This window comes from Ictalurus furcatus, chromosome 20 (genome assembly GCF_023375685.1).
Source record: "Ictalurus furcatus strain D&B chromosome 20, Billie_1.0, whole genome shotgun sequence".
NCBI classification, from domain to species: domain Eukaryota; kingdom Metazoa; phylum Chordata; class Actinopteri; order Siluriformes; family Ictaluridae; genus Ictalurus; species Ictalurus furcatus.
This window is the reverse complement of record NC_071274.1, coordinates 15,167,363-15,194,703: the sequence shown is the minus strand read 5'-3', so window position 1 is coordinate 15,194,703 and position 27,341 is coordinate 15,167,363. Positions and strand designations below refer to the sequence as shown.

General features: G+C 40.2%; 1 protein-coding gene across 3 annotated transcripts in view; it reads left to right on the top strand.

Moving 5' to 3' along the window:
• kcnj9 (potassium inwardly rectifying channel subfamily J member 9) overlaps positions 1 to 19,306 on the top strand; it is a 33,465-nt gene extending 14,159 nt beyond the window's left edge. For all 3 annotated transcript variants that reach the window (XM_053651523.1, XM_053651522.1, XM_053651524.1), the window contains 5 exons: positions 738 to 939; positions 10,608 to 10,800; positions 12,263 to 12,460; positions 13,267 to 13,397; positions 13,830 to 19,306. In XM_053651523.1, coding sequence (XP_053507498.1) covers positions 738 to 939; positions 10,608 to 10,800; positions 12,263 to 12,460; positions 13,267 to 13,397; positions 13,830 to 14,111 — 1,006 coding nt within the window. In that variant the 3' untranslated portion in view covers positions 14,112 to 19,306. The remainder of the gene's footprint in view (positions 1 to 737; positions 940 to 10,607; positions 10,801 to 12,262; positions 12,461 to 13,266; positions 13,398 to 13,829) is intronic.
• The last annotated feature ends 8,035 nt before the right edge of the window (positions 19,307 to 27,341 follow it).

Below are 27,341 nucleotides of genomic sequence, written 5' to 3'. Positions count from 1 at the left end.
TACCTACACTATTCATTTTCCACTACATCATCTAGAACAGCTACCATGCATTCTTTCACAGTCTCTGAATCTGTAAAAAAAAAATTTTTCCCTGAGAATCCAGGCAATCCAGAGGGAGGCTCTCTCTTGCTCAGAACATGAGTGGACCATGATGGCCCATATCTGTTCATAGTTAATGGTTAGGCTTTGAACCTTGCGTCGGCGGGCATCTGAGCCATCAGGAAAATTAGCGTGGAAGCAGGCACGCTGAGTGAGGAAGTGTCTTCTAAGGTTGTACTTTTTTTGCCACTGCAATTGACTTGGTACAGAGTGGACAAATCACCTTTGTTCCAATATGTGTAAAAATGTATTTTTCAGTCCACTTGCTTTTGAACTGGCAGTTCTCAGTGTCAACTTTTTCGCTTTTTTAAGCTAAAAAAAAATGTAGACATGACATTTTGTTGGTAAGAACACACAGCGAGAGTGATAGCGTGAGAGCATGTAGAGCAGCTGTCCTATTGGAGGAAATTGAATGTGGCACTTTTTTCACTGGAAACATTTTTCTTTGGGCAAATGCATTCTGATTTTTAACATTTGATCTGGACCAAAAAAAGTCGGGCCGCTGTTTGAATAGCTCTGATCTACAGTCTGGGCCAGAAAGAAATCAGCCCCAGCTATGCTCCTTCAATAGTAAATGCTGTGCAAAATATCTTCAATCTTCTATCTCTCCCTCTGTTTTTCTGTCTTTCTGTTTTTAGGGGAGATCTGGACCATTTGGAGGACGAGACGTGGACTCCATGCGTAAATAATGTTAATGGTTTTATCTCCGCTTTCCTTTTCTCCATCGAGACGGAGACCACCATCGGATATGGCCATCGTGTCATCACTGACCAGTGTCCTGTGGGCACCATGCTTCTGCTTTTGCAAGCCATACTGGGTTCAATGGTCAATGCATTTATGGTAGGAACACAATCACATGCTTTTTAAACTTGGACACATATTGATTGCACAAGCATGCCATTTCTGACATATCTGTAGAAACTAAGACATAACAATACATTTAACAGTGCCTAGCAGATGTGACATCTTATCAAAATTCAGCATGTATTACTAATGTCACTTATCTCCCATCACTATAAATCAACTAGTCATGCACTAAGGTCTGTATTTGAGTTAAATTAAGTCCACTGTCATGTTATCAGGGTTGGAGACGGATGCAAGTGCAGTTAAAGCTTTTATTACAGGCAGGCTGACAAATCCAAATTGTGAGGCATTATCAATTCCAAAAACAGGCGTGGGTCAGGTGATCTACAAACGAGCATAAACAGGGCATAGGGGACATAGAGGACAATGAACAAGGCTTGGTATGGCTCTGGCAGCAAAACACAGAAACGCACAATACTTCACGTGGAACAAAGGCACAAGGGGGTTTAAATATACAACGAAATCAAAGGTAAAACATAAACAGCTGTAAATAATGATGACACGTGAGGGGCACAACCAATAACAATACAGGGGTGGAAACATGACATAAAACATAACAAGATGCGTGTCAAAAAGTAAACAGAGTTAGTGACAACCCGGAAGCATGCGCTATCGCGCTTTGGGCAGTTCATGCACGCTGAATGTTCCGGCACTGAACAGGATTGATAGGCCATCTCATTGGCCTCAGGCAGGAACATGGCATCGGAGGCCGTGCTGTCGGCTTCTGGCAGGAACATGGCTTGGAAGGCCGTGCCGTCTGCCTCTGGCAGGAACATGGCTTGGGAGGCCGTCTTGTCGGCTTCTGGCAGGAACATGGTTTGGGCAGTTACCTTGTTGGCCTCAGACATGAATATGACTTGGTAGGCTGTGCCGTCAACTTGGAACTGCACCTGGGAGGTCGCCTCATTGACCTCTATCAGGATCATGGCTGGATAGACCACTTCATCGGTCTCACACTGGAGCTCAGGATATGAGGTTGCCACGTTGAGCTGTGGCTGGACCTCTTCAGGGGAGACCACCTCGTGGGTCTGACGCTGGAGCTCTGGAGATGAGGTCGCTACGTTGACCCCTGGCTGGAGCAACGCATGGGAGACCACCTCATGGATCTGAGGCTGGAGCTCTGGAGAAGTGGATACCACCTTGTCGGCCTGGGGCTGGAGCTGAGCTGTCGAGGCCGCCCTGTTGGCCTGCTTATGGTAAGTGGTGAATGGCGGGACAAAAAAAAGATTTTCCATTCTGGACTCTTGAACATGAGTTAAGTGATGGCAAGGTTTTCTTGGAGTGGTGTCTCCTCTGCTTTTCTGCTGCATCTATGTTGTAGGCGGAGTATTCTGTCATGTTATCAGGGTTTGAGACGGATGCAAGTGCAGTTAAAGCTTTTATTAAAGGCAGGCAGACAAATCCAACTCATGAGGCAATATTTCACAAACAGGCCTGGTTCAGGTGGTCTACAAATGGGCATAAACAGGGCATAGACAAGAAACTCAGAAACAAGGACAATGAACAAGCCTTGGTATGGCTCTGGTGGCAAAACACAGAAACACGCAATACTTCATGCACAACAAAGACACACGGGGGTTTAAATATGCAACAAAATAAAAGGTAAAACATAAACAGTTGGGAATAATGATGAAGTGAGGGAGACCAGCAATAAGGACAGAGACATGACAAAAAACATAACAAAATGTGTCAAAAAGTAAACCAAGTCAATGACAACCCGGAAGCATGGAACTGATTACAAGCTCACCTGTGCCTCATTACAGAGATTATCTAAACCCCGTTTGTTTGCTCACGCGTTGTGATGTCTCATTTGCCTCGTTCATGTCTCCGAACGTTGTTATTTTCTATGTCGTTTTCTCTGTGGTTAACCTGCTGTATGTCTTGGTGGGCTTTGCGGTTTACTGCGTATTGCCCACCCTGATTCTGCCGATACCTCTGCTCATGCCTGACTACTCTGTACTCACCGTTTGCTAATAAAACCGCATATGGATACCAATCAACCTGAGTCAGCACAGATGGTTTCGCCAACTGCCAATTTAGCTGCTATCAGGCACATCTCTAATGAGCTGTCCGCTCAAGCGACTGTGCTGCCATCTCATCACTCACAACTAAGCTGAGTCAATACGCTAACGGAAGAGCTCGTGACATCCATGTGGTCTCCTTCAGCCCGCACCAGAACCCGCACCCATCGCAGCGCCGGCGAGTCAGGTACTTGTTGTACTGCCTCAAAGTACTGTGACGGCCGATCCTCATCAAGCTTTTCCTGAAAAATTTGACTGTACCCCAACCAAATGCAAGGGGTTTCTCATGCAGTGCTCCCATGTTCATAGCACAATAACTCATGCTGTATCCCACCGAGGAAAGCAAGGTTGCCTTCATGTGCTCACTGCTGACAGGGAAGGCACTGGACTTGGCCATGGCCGTCTGGGGCAACTTGAGACCAAACCATACCACATTCTGTGATTTTCATTCAACAGCCCTGAGAGGTATTCGAGCACTCAGAGGGAGGAAGGAGTGCTGGGGAACAGCTGCTTGCACTCCAAAAAGGACGTCACACAGCAGCAGAATTCGCTCTGTCTTTATGGATCCTCACTGTGCAAACTGTGTAGGTGGAGGATGCCCTAAAACTTCTGTTCCACCAAGGATTAAACGCCAACATGCAATCCAAGTTGGCCTGCTGCTACAAAGGCAGGACCCTGGATTAGTTCATAGAGCTGGCGATTCACATTGACCTGCGCCAGTGCCCAGCCCTCTCAACTATTCGCATCAGCCCAGTGATGACGCCGAACCCATGCAAGTTGGATGAACCCAGCTCTCTGTGGAAAAGAGCAAGCACTGCATCAGGAACCAACTATGACTGTACTGTGGCCGAGCAGGGCACTTGAGAGCCGACTGCCCGACCTGACCTCCTTTATCGCACGACCACAGGGTGAGTGTATTGAGTTCCTCCCTGTTAATCACAACATGTATTGTAGTGCCAGCAAAATTAGCAGTTCTGTCTAAATCCATCACAACTAAGGCCTTGGTAGGCTCAGGGGTGGCAGGCAGCTTTACTGATGAAAACCTAGCCTGGCAGCATAAGATCCCAGTAATCCCTTGTGACTCTCCCTAGCACTAGATGGATGCCCCCTGGGGACTGACCACTTACAATACATCACCTCCGATCTCATTCTACAAGTTGGAGCACTACACTTTGAAATAACTCACCTCTTTGTTATCCGCTCACCCCATCACCTAGTCATCCTCGGCTTACCCTGGCTGCAGAACCACAACCCATAGATCTCATGACGGACGGGATAGATCACTCGACTAGCCAGATGGGCATTATTCTTCACTCAATTCAACTTCTCAATCACTTACCACCCAGGCTCTAAGAACACCAAACTGATGCCTTGTCACGTCAATGTGACCCCACACCCCATAATCCTTCGCCAGAACCCATCATCTTATCTTCTCTGATCCTAGCTCCTATCCAGAAGGACATCAAGTCCGAAATCACCCAAGACCACACACAAGACCCGCTGCCTACAGAATGCTTTCCTAATCAAACATTTGTTCCACCAAGCTTAAGAGAAAGAGTAAGTGCACTCCTCCAGAAGTTTGGGCCACCCAGGTGTCGCCGCCATAGTACGACTTCTAAGAAACCAGTTCTGGTGGGAAATCTTAGTCAGACACCACAATCTGTGCCACAGCCAAAATCCCCAGACAACCACCAGTGGGACTACTACAACCATTACCCGTACCACAACGGCCTTGGTCCCACATCGCCATTGACTTCATCACTGACCTACCAGTTTCTCAAGGTAACACCACCATACTGACTGTCATTGATCAGTTCTCTAAGGCATGCCTGCTAATGCCATTATCAAAGCTCCCATCAGCTCTTGAAACTGCAGAACAACTCTTCTGTTACGTGTTTCGCTACTATAACCTACCAGAAGACATCCTCTCAGACCGGGGGCCACAATTCACATCAAAGGTCTGGACAACCTTCTTTTGACTTCTCAATGTTAATATAAACCTCACTTCAGGTTATCATCCCCAATACAATGGCCAGACAGAACGACTGAACCAAGAACTCACCAAATTCCTTCGTATTTACTGCCAACAGAACCAATCGGACTGGAGCCGCTTTCTCCCCTAGGCAGAGTATGCACAAACTCTATACTCACACTTTCCACACAGCTAACACCCTTTCAGTGTGTTCTAGGGTACCAACATCTGTTTCCTTGGTCCAGGGAACTGTCCAAAGTACCTGCTGTGGACGACTGGTTTCGATGCAGTGAGGCAGTTTGGACCCAAGTGCACGTTCACCTGCAACGGCCCATCAACAGGGGTAAAGCCCAAGCTGACCGCCATTGTCATCCCAGGCCAAACTGCGCTCCAGGGCAGTGGTTGTGCTCTCGACCAGGGGCCTTCGTCTTTGCTTACCCTGCAAGAAACTTGGTCCCAGGTATGTGGGTCCCTTTCAAATCCTAAGATGAATAAATCCTATCATGTCACCCCAAATTGCCCGCTAATTAGCATATCTCTCCCACTTTTCATGTCTCACTGCTGAAATCTGCCAGTGGTCCGAGGGAGGAGGTGGAAGGTGATGACTCAGGTCTCCCATCCGTGCTTGTGGATGGCGACGAGGCATATCAAGTGCGAGATCTGCTAGACTTGACGGCAGGGATGCCAGATCCAATACCTGGTAGACTGGGAGGGGTACGGCACGGAGGAAAGTTCCTGGGTCAACGAGGATGACATCCTTGACCCCACCCTCATCGGCGAGTTCCACAGGACCCCCCCCCATCCCCGAGGGAAACCCCGTCGCCGGCAGCATCCCCGTGTCAGATGCTGCTCGCAGAGTTGGGTGCTCCGTCACAAACTCCAGGGAGTCTCACTTACCCGAGTTCTATCATGGCACTACACTACCCAAGAACTACCAGGACTACATTAACCAAGAGGCTGCAACCAAGAGCTGATTACAAGCTCACCTGTGCCTCATTACAGAGACTATCTAAACTCTGTTTGTTTGCTCCCTCGTCGCAAAGTCTCGTTTGCCTCATTCATGTCTCAGAACGCTATTATTTTCTATGTTGTTTTCTCCATGGTTAACCTGCTGTTTGTGGTTTACTGCTTATTGCCTGCCCTGAATCTGCCAATACCTCTACTCACGCCTGACTACTCTGTACCCGCTGTTTTGCTAATAAAACTGCATATGGATCCCAATCAGTCGTCGTCACAGATATATGTAAATCAGAAGTATCAGAAGTAGAATTATCCAAGCATTGTTCTTCACATTTGTTGTGATTCTTCTTCGTTGCCGTTCTTCACACAAGAAGACCTGCTTTACTGTGCTGTACTGACTCTTGTAGGCCAGGAAGGGTAGTGCAAGTTGTTGTAATGTGCATGCGTTGATCGCCTGTGTACTGTACATGTCAAATGGAGTATACTTTGAAAGGTTATGTGTACGACTGTACACATACGCAAGCATATGCATAAAAAAAGCTAAGTATACCAGAGGCTTAAGTCCACCAGCTTATATAGCTGAGGAGATCAGCTCACCCAGGTGTTACACATTTGACTCATTAAATTCTACCAAACCCCACAAAGGACCAGCGAGACTGAAAACCAGAAAACAGTCACATCACACACATGCATAAGTCATTTTTCTGGGTGCCCCATTCGGGATATGCAAGTTAGCTGCTTGTGAGATTGCAAATCGTTACTTCTGAGGTTACCAGATTTTTCTTGTGTATGTGTTTTTCAGTAGCCACTAACCACTAACTAACCACTAACCACTAACTTTAAACATGCACTTGCCTTTAAGCTTGACAAAAAATTAGGGGATAGAAAATATGGATTAAAGAAACAAATAACATTTTTTTTGTCTTTGCTATCAAATGTAATTCTGAGCCTAAAAGCTACAGAAAATGTAATGTATTGAGAGCATTATATTGCTGCTTGAATAGTCCTGGCTGTAATTATCACAATAATTGCTGCAAATTAGGTTTAATTTAACAATATGGCTTCTAGACGTTCCACAAGATCATAATTTTCACACCGTTAAGGCCATATACTGTGACAAGCCTAATGGCTTCCACCCTCATTATTCTGCAGTTTATAAAATAGCACTTGATCCAGCACATCCTATTATTTCGCATGTACATTCATCCATCCACAGTATCTCACAAAAATGAGTACACCCCTCACATTTTTGTAAATATTTGATTATATCTTTTCATGTGACGACACTGAAGAAATGACACTTTGCTACAATGTAAAGTAGTGAGTGTACAGCTTGTATAACAGTGTAAATTTGCTGTCCCCTCAAAATAACAACACACAGCCATTAAGGTCTAAACCGCTGGCAACAGAAGTGAGTACACGCCTACGTGAAAATGTCCAAGTTGGGCCCAAAGTGTCAATATTTTGTGTGGCCACCATTATTTTCCAGCACTGCCTTAAACCTCTTGGGCATGGAGTTCACCAGAGCTTCACAGCTTGCCACTGGAGTCCTCTTCCACTCCTCCATGACGACATCATGGAGCTGGTGGATGTTAGAGACCTTGTGCTCCTCCACCTTCCGTTTGAGGATGCCCCACAGATGCTCAATAGGGTTTAGGTCTGGAGATATGCTTGGCCAGTCCATCACCTTCACCCTCAGCTTTTTTAGCAAGGCAGTGGTTGTCTTGGAGGTGTGTTTGGGGTCGTTATCATGCTGGAATACTGCCCTGGGGATCATGCTCTGCTTCAGTATGTCACAGTACATGTTGCCATTCATGGTTCCCTCAATGAACTGTAGCTCCCCAGTGCCGGCAGCACTCATGCAGCCCCAGACCATGACACTCCCACCACCATGCTTGACTGTAGGCAAGACACACTTGTGTTTGTACTGCTCACCTGGTTGCCGCCACACACGCTTGACACCATCTGGACCAAATAAGTTTATGTTGTCTCATCAGACCACAGGACATGGTTCCAGTAATCCATGTCCTTAGTTTGCTTGTCTTCAGCAAACTGTTTGTGGCTTTCTTGTGCATCATCTTTAGAAGAGGCTTCCTTCTGGGACGACAGCCATGCAGACCAATTTGATGCAGTGTGCGGCGTATGGTCTGAGCACTGACAGGCTGACCCCCCCGCCCCTTCAACCTCTGCAGCAATGCTGGCAGCACTCATACGTTTATTTCCCAAACACAACCTCTGGATATGACGCTGAACACGTGCACTCAACTTTTTTGGTCGACCATGGCGAGGCCTGTTCTGAGTGGAACCTGTCCTGTTAAACCGCTGTATGGTCTTGGCCACCGTACTGCAGCTCAGTGTCAGGGTCTTGGCAATCTTCTTCTAGCCTAGGCCATCTTTATAGAGCAACAATTCTTTTTTTTCAGATCCTCAGAGAGTTCTTTGCCGTAAGGTGTCATGTTGAACTTCCAGTGACCAGTATGAGGGAGTGTGAGAGCGATAACACCAAATTTAAGACACCTGCTCCCCATTCACACCTGAGACCTTGTAACACTAACAAGGCACATGAAACTGGGGAGGGAAAATGGCTAATTGGGCCCAATTTGGACATTTTCACTTAGGGGTGTACTCACTTTTGTTGCCAGCGGTTTAGACATTGATGGCTGTGTGTTGAGTTATTTTGAGGGGACAGCAAATTTACACTGTTATACAAGCTGTATACTCACTACTTTACATTGTAGCAAAGTGTCATTTCTTAAGTGTTGTCACATGAAAAGATATGATCAAATATTTACAAAAATGTGAGGGGTGTACTCACTTTTGTGAGATACTCTATCTGTCTGTCTGTCTGTCTGTCTGTCTGTCTGTCTATCTATCTATTCATCCATCTACCTACCTACCTACCTATCTACATTATATTAGTGTTTTTTAAATCATAATGTGTGCACAGGATGTCTCTGTATGTACCTGTATGTGTTTTGTCAGATTAAAGAATTTGCTAAAAAAAGTTTCAACAGTTTGAGGTAATGTAGACCAGAGAGTAGAAAACTGTATTAGTCTCTTGTCCAATAAGTTGCTTTTAGTTAAATAATATACATAAAATGTTAACATGTATGGATAAGCCAAAACAGGATTTGGTACAAAAGCCAAGATCACGTCACTTAATTTGACATACCCTTGATATAGGTACAATATGCAAATTATTAAAAGATACATAGCCGTATTACCTGGAGTAGAACTGTTGGCTAGTGATATTAATCAGAACAGTGTGACGGTAACGGTCCAAATCTTGTCTCCTGAAAACCTACCTATATGTGAACATTACTTATAAACTACAGTACATTAAAAACACTGAACATGTTTTTAATCATTTACAATTAGTACTCAGGAGTTCTATTAATTTTGACCATTAGCTTTTGACCTCATGGGCCCTGTACTCTTTTTCGTTGCTCTACCTATCTTTCTCTCATGATTTTCCCCAAATTTGAGGTACTTTGCAAATGCTAAATCTTTCGAATGGAATTGGGTTTTGTGAAAATGGATTCATTGCACTCAGTACTTGTTCCTCTGCACCTCCTCCAAAGTAAGTGTGTGTGTGTGTGTGTGTAATTTCCGACAGAGCCAAATGAGTCATGCTTTTTAAAGAGTGGATGTTACTCACTCTTCCTCTCTGTTTTCATCTCACCTGATTTCACTGTCCTTATCTCTTTGTGTTTCATTCCCTCTGTCCTGAGAAGTTAATTTACTTTCTTTCTTCATCACTCAAATTACTTCTCTAAAACTGATTGTATATTTGCACTGTAACAAGATGGTGTTGGTAATGAGTACTTGAGTTTTGTGTGTGCATGTGAGTTCATTTGTCTTGCTCTGAGTGTCCTAATTTGATGTCTCATCCTCAGGCTGTGTTTCACCCAAATATTTTGGGGACACACATTTATGTTCACACACACTCGCACACCCACACACACGTTTGTCTTACTTTTCTTGTGAGGACCTTGCATTGACATAATTATTACCTAAATCTAACCTTAACCTTAGTAGCCAAAAGGAAACATTTAGGCTCTTTTAAATTTTTTTTTTTTTAAATAAAAGCTTTTATAAAAACAATTCCAGAGTGATGATTTGTTTCTATCTATTTAAACCATTATTTTAATACATATTTAAAAAAGAAAAAGAAATACTATTATTTATTTAAGTAATATCTATTAAGATTATATAACAGAAATTGTTTCTCCTGTTGTTTGATTGGAAGATTTTAATTATTGCTTGTAAATTCTTTATTTTGTATAATAATATTTGCTCATTTTTATGAAGGGTGACAGTCATTCTGAAAAGCCTTGTACCTCTGTAATTTCCTGTATTAAAGAGGTTGATTGGTAATTTTTCGGATACTGTGGTGTGCTCTAATCTGAAATACAGTACCAAGATCATTACGATTAATCCAGGACTTGCACTACTTAATTAGTGTGAAATTGTAAGACAGCTTTTGCACTGACACGTAAAAGAAAACCACTTTTATAAAGGAATACATTGATATAAATATCAAAACGTTGATATTTCTGCTGTTTTATATCTGATTTTGCCAGAATTAATTTTCCTGTTTTGGGAATGAATCTCACTGGGCAAATCTGTTTTTGACACAGTTCCATTCAGCTGTTACCCTATAATCTAATTCTAATTTCCAACTTTCTCAGGTTGGCTGTATGTTTGTGAAGATCTCTCAGCCAAACAAGCGGGCAGAGACACTGGTGTTCTCCCGGAACGCGGTCATCTCTCTGCGGGACGATAAGCTGTGCCTGATGTTCCGAGTTGGCGATCTGAGATCCTCACACATCGTGGGAGCCAACATGAGAGCAAAGCTCATCAAATCCAAACAGACCCAAGAGGGTGAGACTCCAGCTGCGGCTTCTCAATTCAAATCTACAATATATGTAAATCAAAGCACTCAACATCAGCAAAGTTGGGGATTAATACAGCGGTGCCATCTGGTGGTGGACAAATGAAAAATCCTGTGTCAAGAGTAATCAAGAGCTGCAGTGGTTAAATTGGCTCTTTGTAAAAGAGCACCACTGCTGTAATTCACATTTGAAATACTGCAAAAATGTTAGAGGGATTTAATGTCAGAAACTCAAATGGTGTTATTAATGGAATACTAATTCTACTAATAAGAACTGTTGCTGTTCTGTTATGAGTTAAATTGAACTAAGTTCATCTTTCCTATTCATAAATTCACTATTTAAAACTCCAGTATGTAAAACAAAAAACAAGCCTTTAAAAGTAAGTTAGAGTTAGAGTCTAAATTGTAAAGTTGGAGTTTATATTTTCTGATCTTCGGCCTGATTGTCACAGATAACAATCATCCATCGTAAAAGAATTCTTCAGTCAGGAGTTGAGATTTGCCGTCATAGAGCAGATAATATGACGTGCTCAACGTCAGGTGGAGGATTTTTGCCACTGTGACCAAAGACAGTCACCAGCAAAGTTTTGGTAGTGACAGGAATTTTTGATCTTTGAAAATCTCAATGCTTGACCACTTGTATAAATGGCACCAACTGAAGATGCCATAGAATTATGGAATTATCTCACAGTACACCTAAACAATATGCTAGTGGCAATGCTGAAACATAAATGAAACATGCTATTACACAAAGGAAAGAACCTTATTACTTCAAGCTAACTTTGAAAAATGTTTCTGTTTATGCTTCCCCATTTTCTGCGTGAACCCAGATCACACAGATTGATGATGTAAGCAGAACATAGTCATTTTGTTTAATCACATATCTATCTTTACAGAATCTTCATTGTATAATCTGACATGGAGAACATATGTTATTGCACAGAATGTTAATCTAGTAATAAACTGAAAATGCACCGTCTAAAATGGTTTTGTTGCTTATCATCTGATATTGGCTTTATTAGTTGCATTTTGCATACTTATATAGTTTTTCATAGCTGACGAAGAAGATGGTAGTGGATTAAAATTTATAATCAAAGCAAGAAAAACAGGAATGAATCAGTCTACAAGAATGTCTAATTTTGTTGCAATTTCTCTGTAGTATTAAGAAGACAATTAAAAAAAATAAAACAAAGAAAATTAAATCTCTGAGGTTAAGCTCTATAAATGTAGTGTTGACATGTAATATGTACTTGCTCTCAATTTAGTAATATGGTGTTTGGTTAACATTAAATATACTATGGTTTATTGTCATTTTTAAATTCTATTTATTGATCTGTTGAAGATCTAAAAAAAAAAAAAAAATTTTTTTTTTTAATTTTATATCACTTAAGAATACCAAATATCCTAATCAAGTGTTATCTTTTCATCTCTTGTCCTTTATTCTCTTTCTAGGTGAATTTATTCCTCTGGATCAGACAGATATCAGTGTGGGCTTTGAGACAGGGGATGACCGTTTGTTCCTGGTGTCTCCATTGGTCATCTCTCATGAGATCGACTCACGCTCGCCATTCTGGGACATGTCCCAAGCACAGCTGGAGAAAGAAGACTTTGAGATTGTTGTTATTCTGGAGGGCATGGTGGAAGCTACAGGTGAGACAGGCACAATCACATCAAAACCATTTGACTGTAATAGTCAAGCAGTACATATGGACTTCCCACTTCAATTCAGATCACAGGTTTTCAGTAGGGTTTAAATACAGGAACTGATGCTCATTGCAAAACACAGATTTTGGAGTTTCTTTAACAATTGGGAACTATATTTGACTAAGCATCTTGTTCTAAGCTCTATTTATGGCTAAATCTGAACCTCATGGCACAGGCAAACAGGTTTGGGACTGATACAAGTCTTCCCAAGAGCCCTTGGTCCACCAGCCCTAAAGTATCAGTGATCCATCACAACATTTTACAGTGGGTATCAGGTCTTTTCCTTGTATGCATTTCCTTTTCCACCAAACATGCTGATGGTGCATGACTAAAAAGTTTAATTTTGATCTATTGATTTGATCACAACACACAATGCCAGTTGTAGAATTAATAACTCTTGGTGAAGTGAATTTTGTGAAATGCTCTCAGTAGGAGCTTCTTTTTCTTGTACTGCTATAAAAGAGCTGCAAAGAGAACTGCTTCAGACATGTACAACGTTTTTGTTATGGCCCTAAATGTACCTATACTTGAAAAAAAAAATTAATTACCTGATTTATGCAAGTCACCAATCATCTGTTTCTTGTGTGTTGAAAGTTATTTGTTTATTCCTATGGTAATGGAACACAAAGGAATTTTACATGTTACAAGACAATCTGCTTGAATTAAACTGGTTGTTTTAACTCTTTTTTTTTTTTTTTTTAAAGAATAGTATACTTAACTATCTGACATCTATCTCTATATGTGATTGACAGGTATGACATGTCAAGCACGGAGCTCCTATTTGGTCGAGGAGGTGCTGTGGGGTCACAGATTCAGCCCGATGATGTCCCTGGCTGAAGGATTCTTTGATGTGGACTATGGAGCATTTCATCATACTTTTGAGGTGCAAAAAGAATACATTAGAAGAACTACTGTACACCTACTTCTTACATAGGGCATATTTTGGCCATGATTAAATGGCTTTTAGACTCTATGTGGTACACAGTATTTACTGTAGTTAGACATTCAGGAAAGGTTAAATGGCTGGTCTCTTTTAAGATGCACAGCAGGGATGGGCATTTTGTAGTGCATAGGTACATTATGCTGAAAAAACACAACCAAAAACAGCAAAACAAACATATAGGTAACAAGTAAAACAACATTAAATTTCAAATAGAAATAACATTGCACAATTAGCCAATTACATCTTAGCTGCTGTTTTGGTGAATAATGTGACAGTGTGGCAACAATCATGGCAAAAATCAAAATTAAGTAAAGAATTTACTCATGTGGATAGTCTGTGTTCATGAAGCCTCATCCCATCTTTTGCCCATAGGTGGACACTCCTTCTTGTTCAGCTCGAGAGCTTGCATTAGCTGCTGCTCGTCTGGAAGCGCACCTCTATTGGTCGATCTCCAGCCGGCTAGATGAAGAGAAGTGGGAGGGGCCTAACCTGACCAAGCAGTCAAAAAACCCTGTTGATTCTGAATCTGTCAGTGGAAAAGATGGAGGTGGACCAACATTCATTGTGGGTGGAGTTACAGATTCCCAGGAACAGCCAATTGTAGGGGAACAGAATGGCAGTGTGACTACAGACCAATCAGAAACTGAGGCCTAAGAGAAAGAAAGTAAGAATCCAAGTATTTTTAGGGTTAGAAAGTTAATATTATATTAGATTTGATTGTGAAACAATCCATGCCTCTTTCTTCAAATATTAATCATTTAGCCGCTAATGTATAGCATAGAATACCTTTCCCCAACGGGGAAATCTTAGTCACTTAGTTTATCAGTTTTAAAAGCAGACATCTGAAACTGTGCTGCTTTAAAACTGGCATGGTGTTTTCACGGCTGATATTAGGTTTCCTGAGACCATTCATTACCCAGAATTCACAAAAATTACACAGGGTATGTTCGCTTTCACTATACATTTCACTAAAATGTATCCATTGTGAGGCATGGCTGGCTGGAAAGATTGTTTGTATATTGAAGATACGCTAGCTATACTACACTTGATGGAAGTGCCATGTAACTACTTGCTTCATTATAATACCTGGGGTTCTCTTCGTCAACATTTTAACAGGATTTTTTCTGCCAGGAATTTATTGGTATTTCTATCTGTTTTTCAGTCTCTCAAATACAGGAAATGGATCTAATGGGCATGTGAAATGCCCCCTTTGTTTAAAATCATAAATCGTACAGTATTTGTGTCTTTTTATTTTAAAGTCACAGTCGGCCTTACAAACATATCTTGCACAGAGTTGGCATTTTTTTTTTATGTAACAGGGGTTTGTTACTTAACTATTCTGTAAAACACTTCTTAAATACTGTACATATGTTCCAGGGATGATGCATCTTAAACATTTCAGAGGAAGTGCTAAACTAGTGTCAAAGATTCAAGACTTAAAAGAATAGTCTAATCAAAAAATGGTAGCAGAGCTCTACGGAAAGCTAGTAGGCATCAATTGGCACTATGCCACACGCATCATGTTAATTAATGGCTACTGGCTTTCATTTATACTAAGCCATGTCAGCATTTTTGCTCCTACTATTCATTTCATGGCTGCGCTCTTGTCTTCAGAGCTGCCAATAAATTTATGATGAATTACGTTGGTGAGTGCAGGCTACTCTGATGGAACATATTCCACTAATATTCTAGTCCATTCTATTCTTGGAAGCTGCCCAGAACCAAAGCATGTCTAATGCACAGTTTAATTATTCCTGTAATGTCCTATGGGAGGGAAACCTGCTGGTGCCTTTTCTGATGTTTCTGGACCTTAGAAGGAATTGGATCTCTGTGCAATAATATTATATAGCCATAAAATATAGCAATCGTGATGCAACAGCATCAACACGGTCACAGAACACAGGGTTGGGGATGTATGGGTGGATTTATGAAGAAAAATAAATATGACAATGCAATCATTAGATGAATAAAGGAATTCTATATACATTTATTAATTCTATAATAAATAAATGAATTCTATTACTCAGTAACATATAGATGGAAGGAATTGAATGACCACTTACAGTCAAATAAACTGGTATATAACTAGATTGTCATAGTCAGGCTGGCTTTTTTTTTTTTTTAGTTTCACATCATATTTCGGGTTAAGCACATGTGGTAAGCAGTTCATACCAAAATTGTGTCATTGTTAGACCTCCAAATTATCTACATACTTAAATAGTACTCAGACAGCAGTGACTGCAGTTGACAGGTGGAGTTTGTCAAAGACCAGGATCTTGAAGGTGACATCATCTTAATTGGGGGGAAAACTTTAACTAGCAATTTGATTATTTTGATGAAAATATGAACTGCTACTTAAGAAATAGCAAAGTGAGAGCACAAAAAAAGAAATAGAAATATTCTTGACAATCAGCCTCAATATATTCACTATATAATAGGCTAGTGTTAGATGTTTATTTGAAATGTTGTTCTTGTATATCATCATGTTTGTTTAAACTGTATTTTTATTTTTCTGTTGATATTGTGCTACGTCGTATTATAGTTATTACCTATCTCCTGTCTTTTTCCTGATTAAAGGCAAGTGATTATTTCAAAGGTGATGCTCTAGACCTGTCAGAAAAACTGGCAACCTCAGAGATGCACAGTTAATTTCAGTTATAATATTCAATCTGAATTCACTGCCCAGAAGCTGAACATAAACACATGTTGTGCAAATATTTCATGCATAAATATCAACATATCTTTTGATTTAAGTTGCAATGAAAATCTGAATATGGCCCAAAATTTGGACCAATTATAAATTCTGGTGGATCTTTTACACCTATACTCATATCAGATAGGGTGCTAATATGGGCACATCATATTTCAGTTTCACAACATGACATCCCAGTGTACGATTGATCAATTTCTAAATTTAATCCTTTTGTCAGGAAATATCATACTTCCAGACTATCAAGCACCAGGAAAAAACTTTTCTCTGAGAATGAAATTGTGCTAGATTAAAGTAAGATATAATAGTCCTGAAATACTTAGCAAAGACTTATAGCCTTATTATTAAAATCAAGTCTTAGAGGACCAAAGCTTGGCACTGGATCTAGTCTAAGTTCTACTGAGAAATGAATGTCTGGTAGAATTACGGTTGACAAAGTAGCAGTTGTCAAGAAAAATGGAAAGAACATCATGGAAATTGGTAGAAAAGAGACAGACAATAGTCATGGGACACAAATAGCATCTAGCCGTATGTTACACATACCATAGCAAATCTTATGATTATGTAATTACACAATCATTTGTTATAGTTATAAAGCAGTTCACTGCTTGTAGCCATTTCACAGTGCATTATGGGAAAACGCACAGTCTCTGAGATACTGTGACCATATCGTATAGACAATAGACTGTCACTCTCTGTATATACATATTATATTTATTTATATATACATTGACTTGTATTAACATGCAACAGTAATACCAATTAAGGAGTCTTGTGATTGTATGTGTTCTAGCAATTGGGATGTTTGGTAATGTAGTAAGAACACTAACTAGACAGGGCCACTGTTTAGTGGTTTCCCTGCTCCAATGCACCTGATTTCAGCTCATTAAAAACTGAAAAGATGAGACTCAGAGCATGGAAAATGCTAAGTGGTTCAGAGCTAAAGTTATTTGGGTTTAAGAGTCCTGAAACACAGAGATTTAAAGTAAGTACAATAGGTAGAGAAGGCACATTTAATATTTAGCACATTCATTTTTCTAGCACAAGGTAAATTATGTGTTTTCTACATTTTACTTTGGTTAGAGATGTTCTTGAAACTACTTTGGTAATTCTTGATTATGCATTTAAAGATGCAAGTGCATAATCTCAGCGTATGCTTTATTATGGCAGATCCAACAGTTGTATCCAGTGTCCATACTGGGTGTCAAAACTCATGCAGGCAAAATCTTACAAGGATAATCTATATTCAAAACTGAGGGAAACAAAGTCCAATGAAACAGAGCTCAGATGACAAAGCTTGGACTTAATGACAATAATGCATAATGAGATTTTGCAATATTACAAAGAAACAACAGGATATACAGTACATAGACAAACTAATCAAAGAGTAACACAGAACAGGTGAACACAATCAGGTTACAGACCATTGATAGGGTGGGGGTTGGAACAGGACCAAAACAGAAACTAAAAACTTATCACTATGGAAACCGCAATATGAATGGGATATTTGTGACAATTGTACAGTATGGACACACTTTTAAACATTACGCACTGCACCTTTAATTGCACACTTCAGAACAATACCTTAAATACTAGCACAAAATGATAGCTAGAACAGAAATCTGTGGAAGTGCAGTGCGGCTTTGGAAATTCTTGATTTGATCTTTGAATGAACACTCGAGATAAGATAGGAGTCTAGATTTGTGATTTAATTTAGGTGATGATTAACATTAAATGTTACATTGATTAGGACATATACTAAGTAAATGGAAAATGATGTAATTGCAAAGATGTTTTAGGAGATGTGGAATAATAGAAATAGTAACTGACTGAAGGCAATCTAAGTGTCTTGCTACATAACCAGTGTTTTCAGAGTGATCCTGGTCCCCCTTCAGGTAATGAAGGGCTTCATGAATATGATTTTGTGAGTCTATGTGCAATCTATGTTAAATTCCATGGCAGTGTTTTATTTAAGCAATATCGCACAAGCGTGTGCACAAGAGTGTGATATTGCCTTTAAACAACAGTTCTTTAAACAAGAAATTAATATTGATTAACTGCAATTTCAGACACAATATGGCCAAATGTTCTGTTTATTTTTGTTCCACTAACAAATACAGATCTCGAGATCCCATTAAAGGTGAAATTGGCATCCCTTCTTCCTTTTCATCTTCATCTGATGAGCATTAATTTTTTTAAGTTAGAAGTTATATTCCTGAAAAGTATTACTTGCCATGCCACTGATAATGTCACTAACTCCACTTTTCGAACAGGGAAGTGGAATTTTATTTGGTGAACACACACAAGCAGAGTGATACTAACAATAAAATGTCCCAGTGCAGTAATACTATATATAAGCACTTGTGGAATGCCACTCAACCAATCAAATTAGTGGACCAGAACTAACTGTTGTATAATTAAAAATGACCTCAAAGTATGAGAGGTTGGCCTAAGAGTGATCGTGTACACTGAATAATCAGCACTGTAAAACAGTGCTCAATTAATTAGAATAGCACCAATTAAAAAGTTATGTTCAGCCCCCTAGATGATATTTTTAATCTTTGATCCCTTTCAGGACATATTAAGTTTGAGTAACTTAAATTGACTTTGTAACTACATAATAACATTATATCAGAAAGTTCAGTGGTATTCTTACATTTTAGAAAATTCTCTACACTCTGCAGCAGCATTGGGTAATCTTCCTTTGTGTTACTTATGTTGTCTATAGGCAACATTTTGGGTGACCTGTTTGAAAACTCTGAGCTTTTGTGTTCAATGAACTGTATTAGTTGCAATACATGCCATTTTTAATACAGTCTTTCTATATAGCTTTTTATGTCACGTGCCAATTGGAATTAGGAGATTTTGCCAACTTCTTTACATCCTGTAGACAGACACAGTGATTGATTTTCTCTTTCTTTCTCTCTCTGAAATGTTGCTGTGTAATGTCTTGTAAGCAGTTGGTAGCACACGCAAATATTTCTTGCACAAGTATGAAAAGCACAAACCCTGTGTTCCTGGAACTTTTTCCCCTTCTTGCTTTTGCTGCGCTACATTTTTTTAAATCTATGTTTTTAATCTGTATGATTACCTGTATTAGAAATGACAAAAATAATAAAAAAAACTATATTGAACGCTATCATGTGAAATGCTTTATATGTACAAACAAATACAGACATATTGTGGCATTGATCTTTGGTCTTTTAGTATATGTAGTATTCTTTTCTATCCTATTCAATATATATATATATAAAAAAAGTGATTTTTTTCTCTCCACATTCTGCTTATAATAGATCATTGTTAATTTGTGGGACCTGTGAGCTCACATGATCAAAATCAGAATGTGTGTGTGTGTGTGTGTGTGTGTGTAAATTCATATTCAACATGGCATCCTGCCACGTCAAAGCCAAGGGAGACCTGGAATACTTCATATGCACCAGTGTGTCCTGCTCTGATCCTGTAGGGGGATTATGGGTAAATGTTAAAGTATTGACTGCTCAGTGACCTTCTAACTACCCTGTTTACCAACCTCCTATCTTCAATTACATCATCCTTCTTTCTTTGGAGGCCACGTGTTTGTTAATTTATTTATTTATCCAACTTCGTGGCAGTTTACTTAGTTAAAAGATTGTTGAAGTCATGACAATGTCTTGCTCCACATCCTGGTAGCTCACCCCACTATCCATAAATAGTGCTGATACTGTTCTTTATTGAGGATGGCAATTGCTCAAAGTGCTGATTCTTCTTTTTACTAAGGATGAAAAACATTCAGTTTTGTGATACTGTTCTCTATTGAGGATAAGAATCACTCAAGGCTCTGATACTTTTTCCATTAAGGATAAAATGACTCCAAATCACTCCAAATTGTTATATTGTTCTCTATATGATATTATAGTCTATTGTTATGAGAATCTCACAAACAACACAGACCATATAAGCTGCAATGACGCAGCATCCGTTCTATCTGGTGATGGTAGCTAGTGAGCTTCATGCTGCTGCTTTCCAAATGTCTGAATGTGACATTCCTCTTAGGATGTTTTCACAAGTATTTGAATCGACTTGATACTTTTGGTTTATTTGCTATTTCATCTGCATTGGTTTCACTACAATAAAGTTCAACAATAATCATATTATATACAGTATTATTATATAATTAAACAAATCAACAGAAAAAAATGTGTGTATATATGGCTGAAAACATACTTGTCTGTCATTCCTTGATCAGAAATATGGTAATGGAAATGTAAACAAACCACTGCTAAGTCCAAATGACAAAAATCACCAAGAACAAGCTGTTTGTTTTCTCTATATATTAGTTGATCCAAATAATATCTCATGGCTCAGTTTAATATGTAATAAAAATGCTTCCTGCAGCATTTGTGGTTCACTTCCTGCAGTTGATTCAAATCGCTTTCTCATTGCAATCAAACAGTGCTAGCTTTACTTGGAACTGCACTGAGACCACCTCACTTAGAGGGCCTTTGACTGGTTGGTTAGTGTCTGCAACCAAGTTTGATTGTGACATTTGCACCTGCCAAAACAAACCACACCTAGTGTCAAAACAGACCACGTTTCGGTTAGTCAAAAGGACTAAACACTGTGTATGAAAAAGCACCCTTACGAGATTGAGTTTAAGGGATAAACGTACATGTTTGTCCAGTGTTCAACTATTCATGTGTAATTACCTCCTTTGCCCAGTGGACTAACCTGTCTTGGATAGCAGAGCTCCTTTTTGGTGCTCTCCAAACCACATAAGCAGCTGGTCAAAAAAACACGTTTTGACTAGTTTTGGCACTTTTAGTGGCAAACCATTCACCAGAACCTCATACAGAGACAATGCTGCTACATACTGTATATCTGGGATCATCGAATGGCACCCTGCCAAACTGAAAGATATCTCTGGCAAGAACCCATCCTCCAACATATTGTACAGTCACATTAAACATATGTAGGATCTGTAAAAAGAATAGGGAATACTGTCCAACCATAATGTGAAATACTGTATATGGCACTCTTAATAAAGCACTTTAGGCTTGTGTGGGTGTGTGTCCGCAGGTGACAAAGAAAACATTCACATGTGAAAAGCCAAAAAATCTGCTATTGTTAGTTATTATGCAGCCAACATTCTGGATGTGAACAAAATAATCCAGGTGAAAAAAAAAACCCTGTTCACTTGAATTAAGAGAATTCAGTATGTGTGAAAGGGCTTTCATCTGGTAGCAGCTCAGTTCACATCCACCTCCTCCAATAATCTGTGGCAAGTTCATTAAGATGGAGTGACCAAAACCTGTTTTTGCCTTGTAATTTACTTCAGCATAGACTTACCAGATGATTATCATCAGCCCTGGTGTGTATTACTGGAAGGAAAACAGTGGTTCAGTGAACAGCTAACCTTAGCCATCTAGCTAGTTTGCAGTATGCGAGAAATGAGATATTCTCTTGACCTTGAAGCTTCTTGCGATATCAAAATAGTAATAATAAGCAGTTTCTCCAGGTTGAGACTTTCAGAATAATTTGACCCCAGCCCCTTGCTGGTTTTTGATTGGTCTACACTTCGAAGGTTAGTGGATTCATGGGATTAAATTGAATCTGAAGCAAAGCTGGAGGTGGATGCAAAATTAACTGCTACCATAAGCAAATCCCTTTTATCGCATACTGCTTACTGTTCCATTCAAGTGAATTGGCTTTTAGTCCAGGTGGATTTTTTCATGTCCAGTATGGCCGTTGCTCTAGATGGAAAAAGATAAGAGCTGTTAAAACTATTTTCTACCAGAAGTGACTGTTAAGAAGTAATTTTCATTTTGGATGGTTGAGTGTTTTTACTCACTCCTACCCTCTTAGTTAGAACTGTTAAAAAACGTTCATTTTTAACTGACACCAGAGTGCACAATGCTGCTGTGGCTGAAATATAGCATATGTGCTGTTTATGTACATTAGGGGAATACACTATATGATATAGCAGGAATGTCATATTATATAATGTTTCTAGCTACATGTGCACAAACAGATGTATTTTTACTGCATTCCATTCATTTCTGTGGATAAATATGACATGGTGTGCTCTATACACAGTGCAATATGCAGCAATAGATAGATGGCTGGGTGGATAGATAAAATTATGAAAGTTTATGGGTATGTGTGAGAGTTTTATGTTAAAGTGTGTGAGGTTTTTAGTTTGTGGGGCTTTAAGGGGGCTGTATGGATGACATCTGGCTCGTACAGTAATTTCTCTGAGAGAATTTGGCCTCATGCCAAATCTAATTGATAACCCTTGAAATACATCTTTAGGGTAGAACAAAAAAAAGAGATGCTACTCACTGACACTGCAAAAACAACATTGTTTATGACGTGCAGTATTTTAGCATAGTGAACAAACTTTCCACTTATTTGCATAAAATCTGCATAAATGGGGCACTTATAAGAGTGTCTGACTACTTGCAAACATGTCATAATTACAGGGTGTGTGCTACATTGGCTTGTAAATCTGGGTTAGCTTTAGCAGGTCTGGTCTGATGAGTAGTGAGTATGGAGACTATGAGTTTAGTCTTAATCAGTTTGAGCTGTCAAAGTACACCATGTACTAGCGGCAGCTGGCGAAAAGTGTCTCTACCGAGCTCCAGTGATGGTAGAGAAAACTTGCCTTCTCATATGCGTTAACAAACCCAGTATCCAGTGATCTACCTCACTCCATTGCTGAGTCTCTCATTACTTGGAATGCTGCTTGTAGGTTTTCTGTACTCATTGCTCCTGCACTTACAGGCATCTCGTTAATGGCCAGGAACCACTGTCCCACTGTGTTTGAAATCCAAAGCCACATTTGCCATAGCATCCCTTAATGCCCTTAATACTAAGGTCACAATTTGGCTCAAACATAGTAAAGATACTCACTCTTCCCCTTCTAGGGGCTGAGAAGCTGAGCCTTCTGACCTATTTCTTTTCCTGCTGCAACAATGCAGCAAAGGAACTTACCTTTGCATTGTAGAGGGCTGAGCAGCTGTGTCTGCTGTTTGATTCACAAACACATCAGAGGAAGGTAATAAATAGTCATTAGTCTTCACATTGCCTGCAAGCTTTACACATCACTATCAGCATTATACTGCAGTTAGAGCAAAGTTCTCTGAGTGCTTATCCAATATGTGCTGGTTCCAAACAATTTGGGTATTGATCGTTGTCCATCATTCAACTCTACTGGGGTGTAGAAGAATAAGCAGCTTGCTATCCTGTCCTGGAATGAAAGAGGGTGCAAAAGTGTAACAACAAATTGATGGCAAATCATAAGTATTTCTATGTGCACAGTGACCATCATGCTCCACATTGACACCAACAATAACCCACCTGTTTGTTCTAATGGCACAGTCAACCATGGCAAAATTAGTAATTAGGAAAATTCTAGAATTACCATCACCCAATGATGGTGCAGATTTAATAATTATAATTATTAGCAACAACAACAGCAAAATGGTCCCTGGTTTAAATCCTGGTTTGCTTGAGTTTGTGAGGCGTTTTCTCTTTAAAAAGGACCTTGCCACATCATCCTTTGTTCAGTTTCCCATTGCCATCTTTCCATGGAATAAGGCTTTAAATAATTCATTCATGTTCAATAGCTGCTTTATCCTGATCAGTTGTGGTGTCTCTGGAGCCTGTTACAGAAACAGTATGCACGAGCCACCTCCCAAAAATGCTGCTTGGTGGATTGCCTAATCTAAATTGCCCCTAGGTGTGAATGAGTGTGCGAATAAGTGTGTGCATAGTACCCTGCAACGGTTTCCCTGTAACATGACACACTCTTTTTGGGTTTATTAACTTCAATAGAAAGGGGGAAAAAAGAGGCTGATGAGGGAATAACTGCTTATAGTTGCTATACTATATAAGGTAAAGGTTGCTCAACAGTTAAGGCTCTCCGTTACTGATCAGAAGGTCAAGCTGCCACTGTTGGGCCCTTGAGCAAGGCCCTAAACCCTTTCTGCTCCAGGGATGCCGTATATTGGCTGACCCTGCGCTCTGACCCCAACTTCCTAACAAGCTGGGATATGTGATGAAAAGTAATGTAATGTATATGTGACAAATAAAGGCTTCTTCTATATTTGTCCTGGAGATGTTACAGATTAATTGTAAAGATTAAATGTAATGTGAACAGTTAAACTCATGACATAATTGTAATCTATGGCAATTTACTGTGGTATAAGAGGAATCATACATTTCAGGTGAGCTGTTGTTGGAAAATAATAAATTTTTCTGCTTCATTTACCCTCATTCTCCATTTTCCCTTTACCCCTTTCTGGTTCATACATCCCATTCATCTATCTTATTATCATATCTATCTCTTCTGTCCTTTGAACATGTTTATTATGCGTCAACCTTTCATTATTTTTTTCCCTTCTGTAAATGTTACATCCTGAATGACATGGCATCAAGTTCAATATAAGGCAAGGTATGACAGAAGACAATTGTGTTGTAACAGAAAATGTGCTGTGTACGGTGTAGGATATAAATGAATACAATATTTATGGTCTTCTATTTTATATTTAAATTGCGATGTTGCTTTTTTAATGACAGCCAGGTTATTTTTAAGTGCCTAGATAGATTAGGTCTTTTGTTATTGTGTGTGCAAGATGGATAAACTGTATGGCTCCTGGAAGCTATAGTTTCACTGATACAGCACTGATATAGTAATACTGTAGTAAGCCACTAGAGGACAGTGTTTTCTGGCTTAGTCACTGCTTGCCTGTTTTACCTAGTAACAGATACAGGTCATAGGGCTCTGCAGGTCCACTCATCAGCAGAGTATCTCTCAACTTAAAGGAACAAGATCTCATGCATTTCACAAAATCCTGGTGAAATGTACAGAAAGATGGCACTGTGTAGAAGGAAGGATGTATGGTGTGTTAGATGGCAAAGACAAATGAAGCTGAATAGTGGTCTGTGAGCTCAGGAAAAAGGCTTGTCTTTTCCAAGCCTTGTCATTCTATGTGTTTGTTCAATAAGAGTGATCAAGTCAAGTGCACTCAGTGGACACAGATACTACATTGATGCATGCATCCATGCATTGCACCATTGAACAGATTAGTATTTCTGAATGTAATTTCATTTTCGGTAACATGTGTAGCTAGGTGTATAAGAAGAGCTCATTATTAATATCTCTCTCTCTCTCTCTCTCTCTCTCTCTCTCTCTCTCTCTCTCTCTCTCTCTCTCTCCGCTCTCTCTCTCTCTTTCTCTCTGGTGTATCTCTAAAGAATGGCACAGCAGATAAGACTCGTGCAATTGTGATCTGGGAGTACCATGAATTCTGGGTCACTACGGTGAGGTGTGTGTTTGTGCACGTATCTTGCATGTACCTGTGTGTATGTATGGGATGTTTCTTTTAATGGTAGAATCATTTGCATGAACTGTGATTGTTTTTGACTGATATGAGAGTTGGGATTGGGTGGATGTGTAATTGCATGTGTTTTCTGATCACAATCTTTTTTTCAAATAAGGCTTGCACACTCAAAACACTCTAAATTGAGGGGCGTGGCCATCCTCAGAATAAACCTTGCCACCCCAGTTCTGGCCTCAAATCATTTCTCTAAGCGGTTCATGACTTCATCATATCTTGCTCATTTCTATTGTAAATCATTATTGTAGTATTGTGGTTCTTTAGACAAATCCCATTGGAAATTAGGAACCATATATCAGCAATACATTAATGCCACACGGCCTTTCATTTCCCACCAAGGAACAAATATTCTGCAGATGCAATTTTGTCCTATACAGAATTAAGTAGCTGTCATTGTCTAAAGTTTATGATTGTGAATCAAGCAGCTGGAACAGAATCTCAGCACTCTGATATGGTTTTTGAGAGATACCACCAATTTTCTACACAAGCAGCATTGTTTAGTCTAATCAATAACCCTAAACATTCCACTAATATAAGCCTACATTCTACACATATTGCCCCATACATTCTATGGAAAAATGCATGTACATTTAGATGCATCAGTGTGCAGTGATTTTAGCTGCGTAGGCAACACCTATATAGTATAAATTATGTAACAGTGTGCTCTGACTTTCCTCCCTGTATTTTTTTCAGTTACACCCTAGCAGGAATCATTAGCAGAGAATCACCCACAGTAGATTCAGTGGTGTCAGCGATTCTGATTAGCCCAGTCCCATGCTAGCCATGCTTACTTCAACTGCACTAATTATCACTAAAGGACAAACTTTTGACTTGGCATAACGTGCATGAGAGGAATGTGAGAAGCCTGAGTGATAGCCGATGCCAAAGTGAGTATATCAACTTTTTTTTTTTCACGCACTTTGGAAGAAACCATTTTGCAATTCCTCGTTTCTCGCTATCTCTCTCTCGCTCTCTCTCTCTCTCTCTGTGTGTGTGTGTTTTCTACTGTGAGGAGCGCAGTAAGGAGAGCCCCGCTCGTCGGGCGCGCCGCTCCCCGGCCAGTTTGTAAGAAATGTGGACTCAGATCCGTCTCAGAAGATGGGCGACGGAACAACCGCACCAGGTAGGCGTTTTCAAAATGAATAAATAAATAAAGAAATGATAACATAATGCTACCAGGCCGCTGTTTCAGAAAGCTCAAACGAACTACACCGATTCCGCACCCGGCCTGCTGCTGTGTGTGCTTTTTTTTTTTGCCTAGGGAGCGGTAGTGCATTTTCAGCTCTTTTCGATAAACACGCACACGCACGCACGCACGCACGCCGCGCTCACGTACCTCCGGCAGCAGCGAGAGGCGCATCTGCAAAAAAAAAAAAAAAAAGGTCCGAACGGCGCCTTTAACTCGCGGCCACCGGTGAGGAAAAGAGGGAGGAAAGATTCGGTTCGGTGCCGTGCATGTGCCGTGCGTTCGAGACGCGCGCTTAGGCCGAGCGCGTGTTTGTGTTCGCCTGGAACAGGGGCAATATGCGCGAATGCAGCGGGAAATCGGGACTGACCGGCGGAGAGATCGAGCGACCGTTTGCCGGATTTTGCGCGAGCATGCGGATTTGCTTGCACCTGCAGCGTGGTGTATAGCGCTATTTGGTACGTGCGACTCCCCCCTCCTCCCTTTATAGTTCGTCAGGAGCGGCCTATTTTATGTAGACCACAGCATACTGCGGTACGGCTGGCAGCTCAGCGCGCTCCTTCGTGCTACTGTAGGTCACATGCGCACCTTTGCAGCGCGCTATTGCCGGA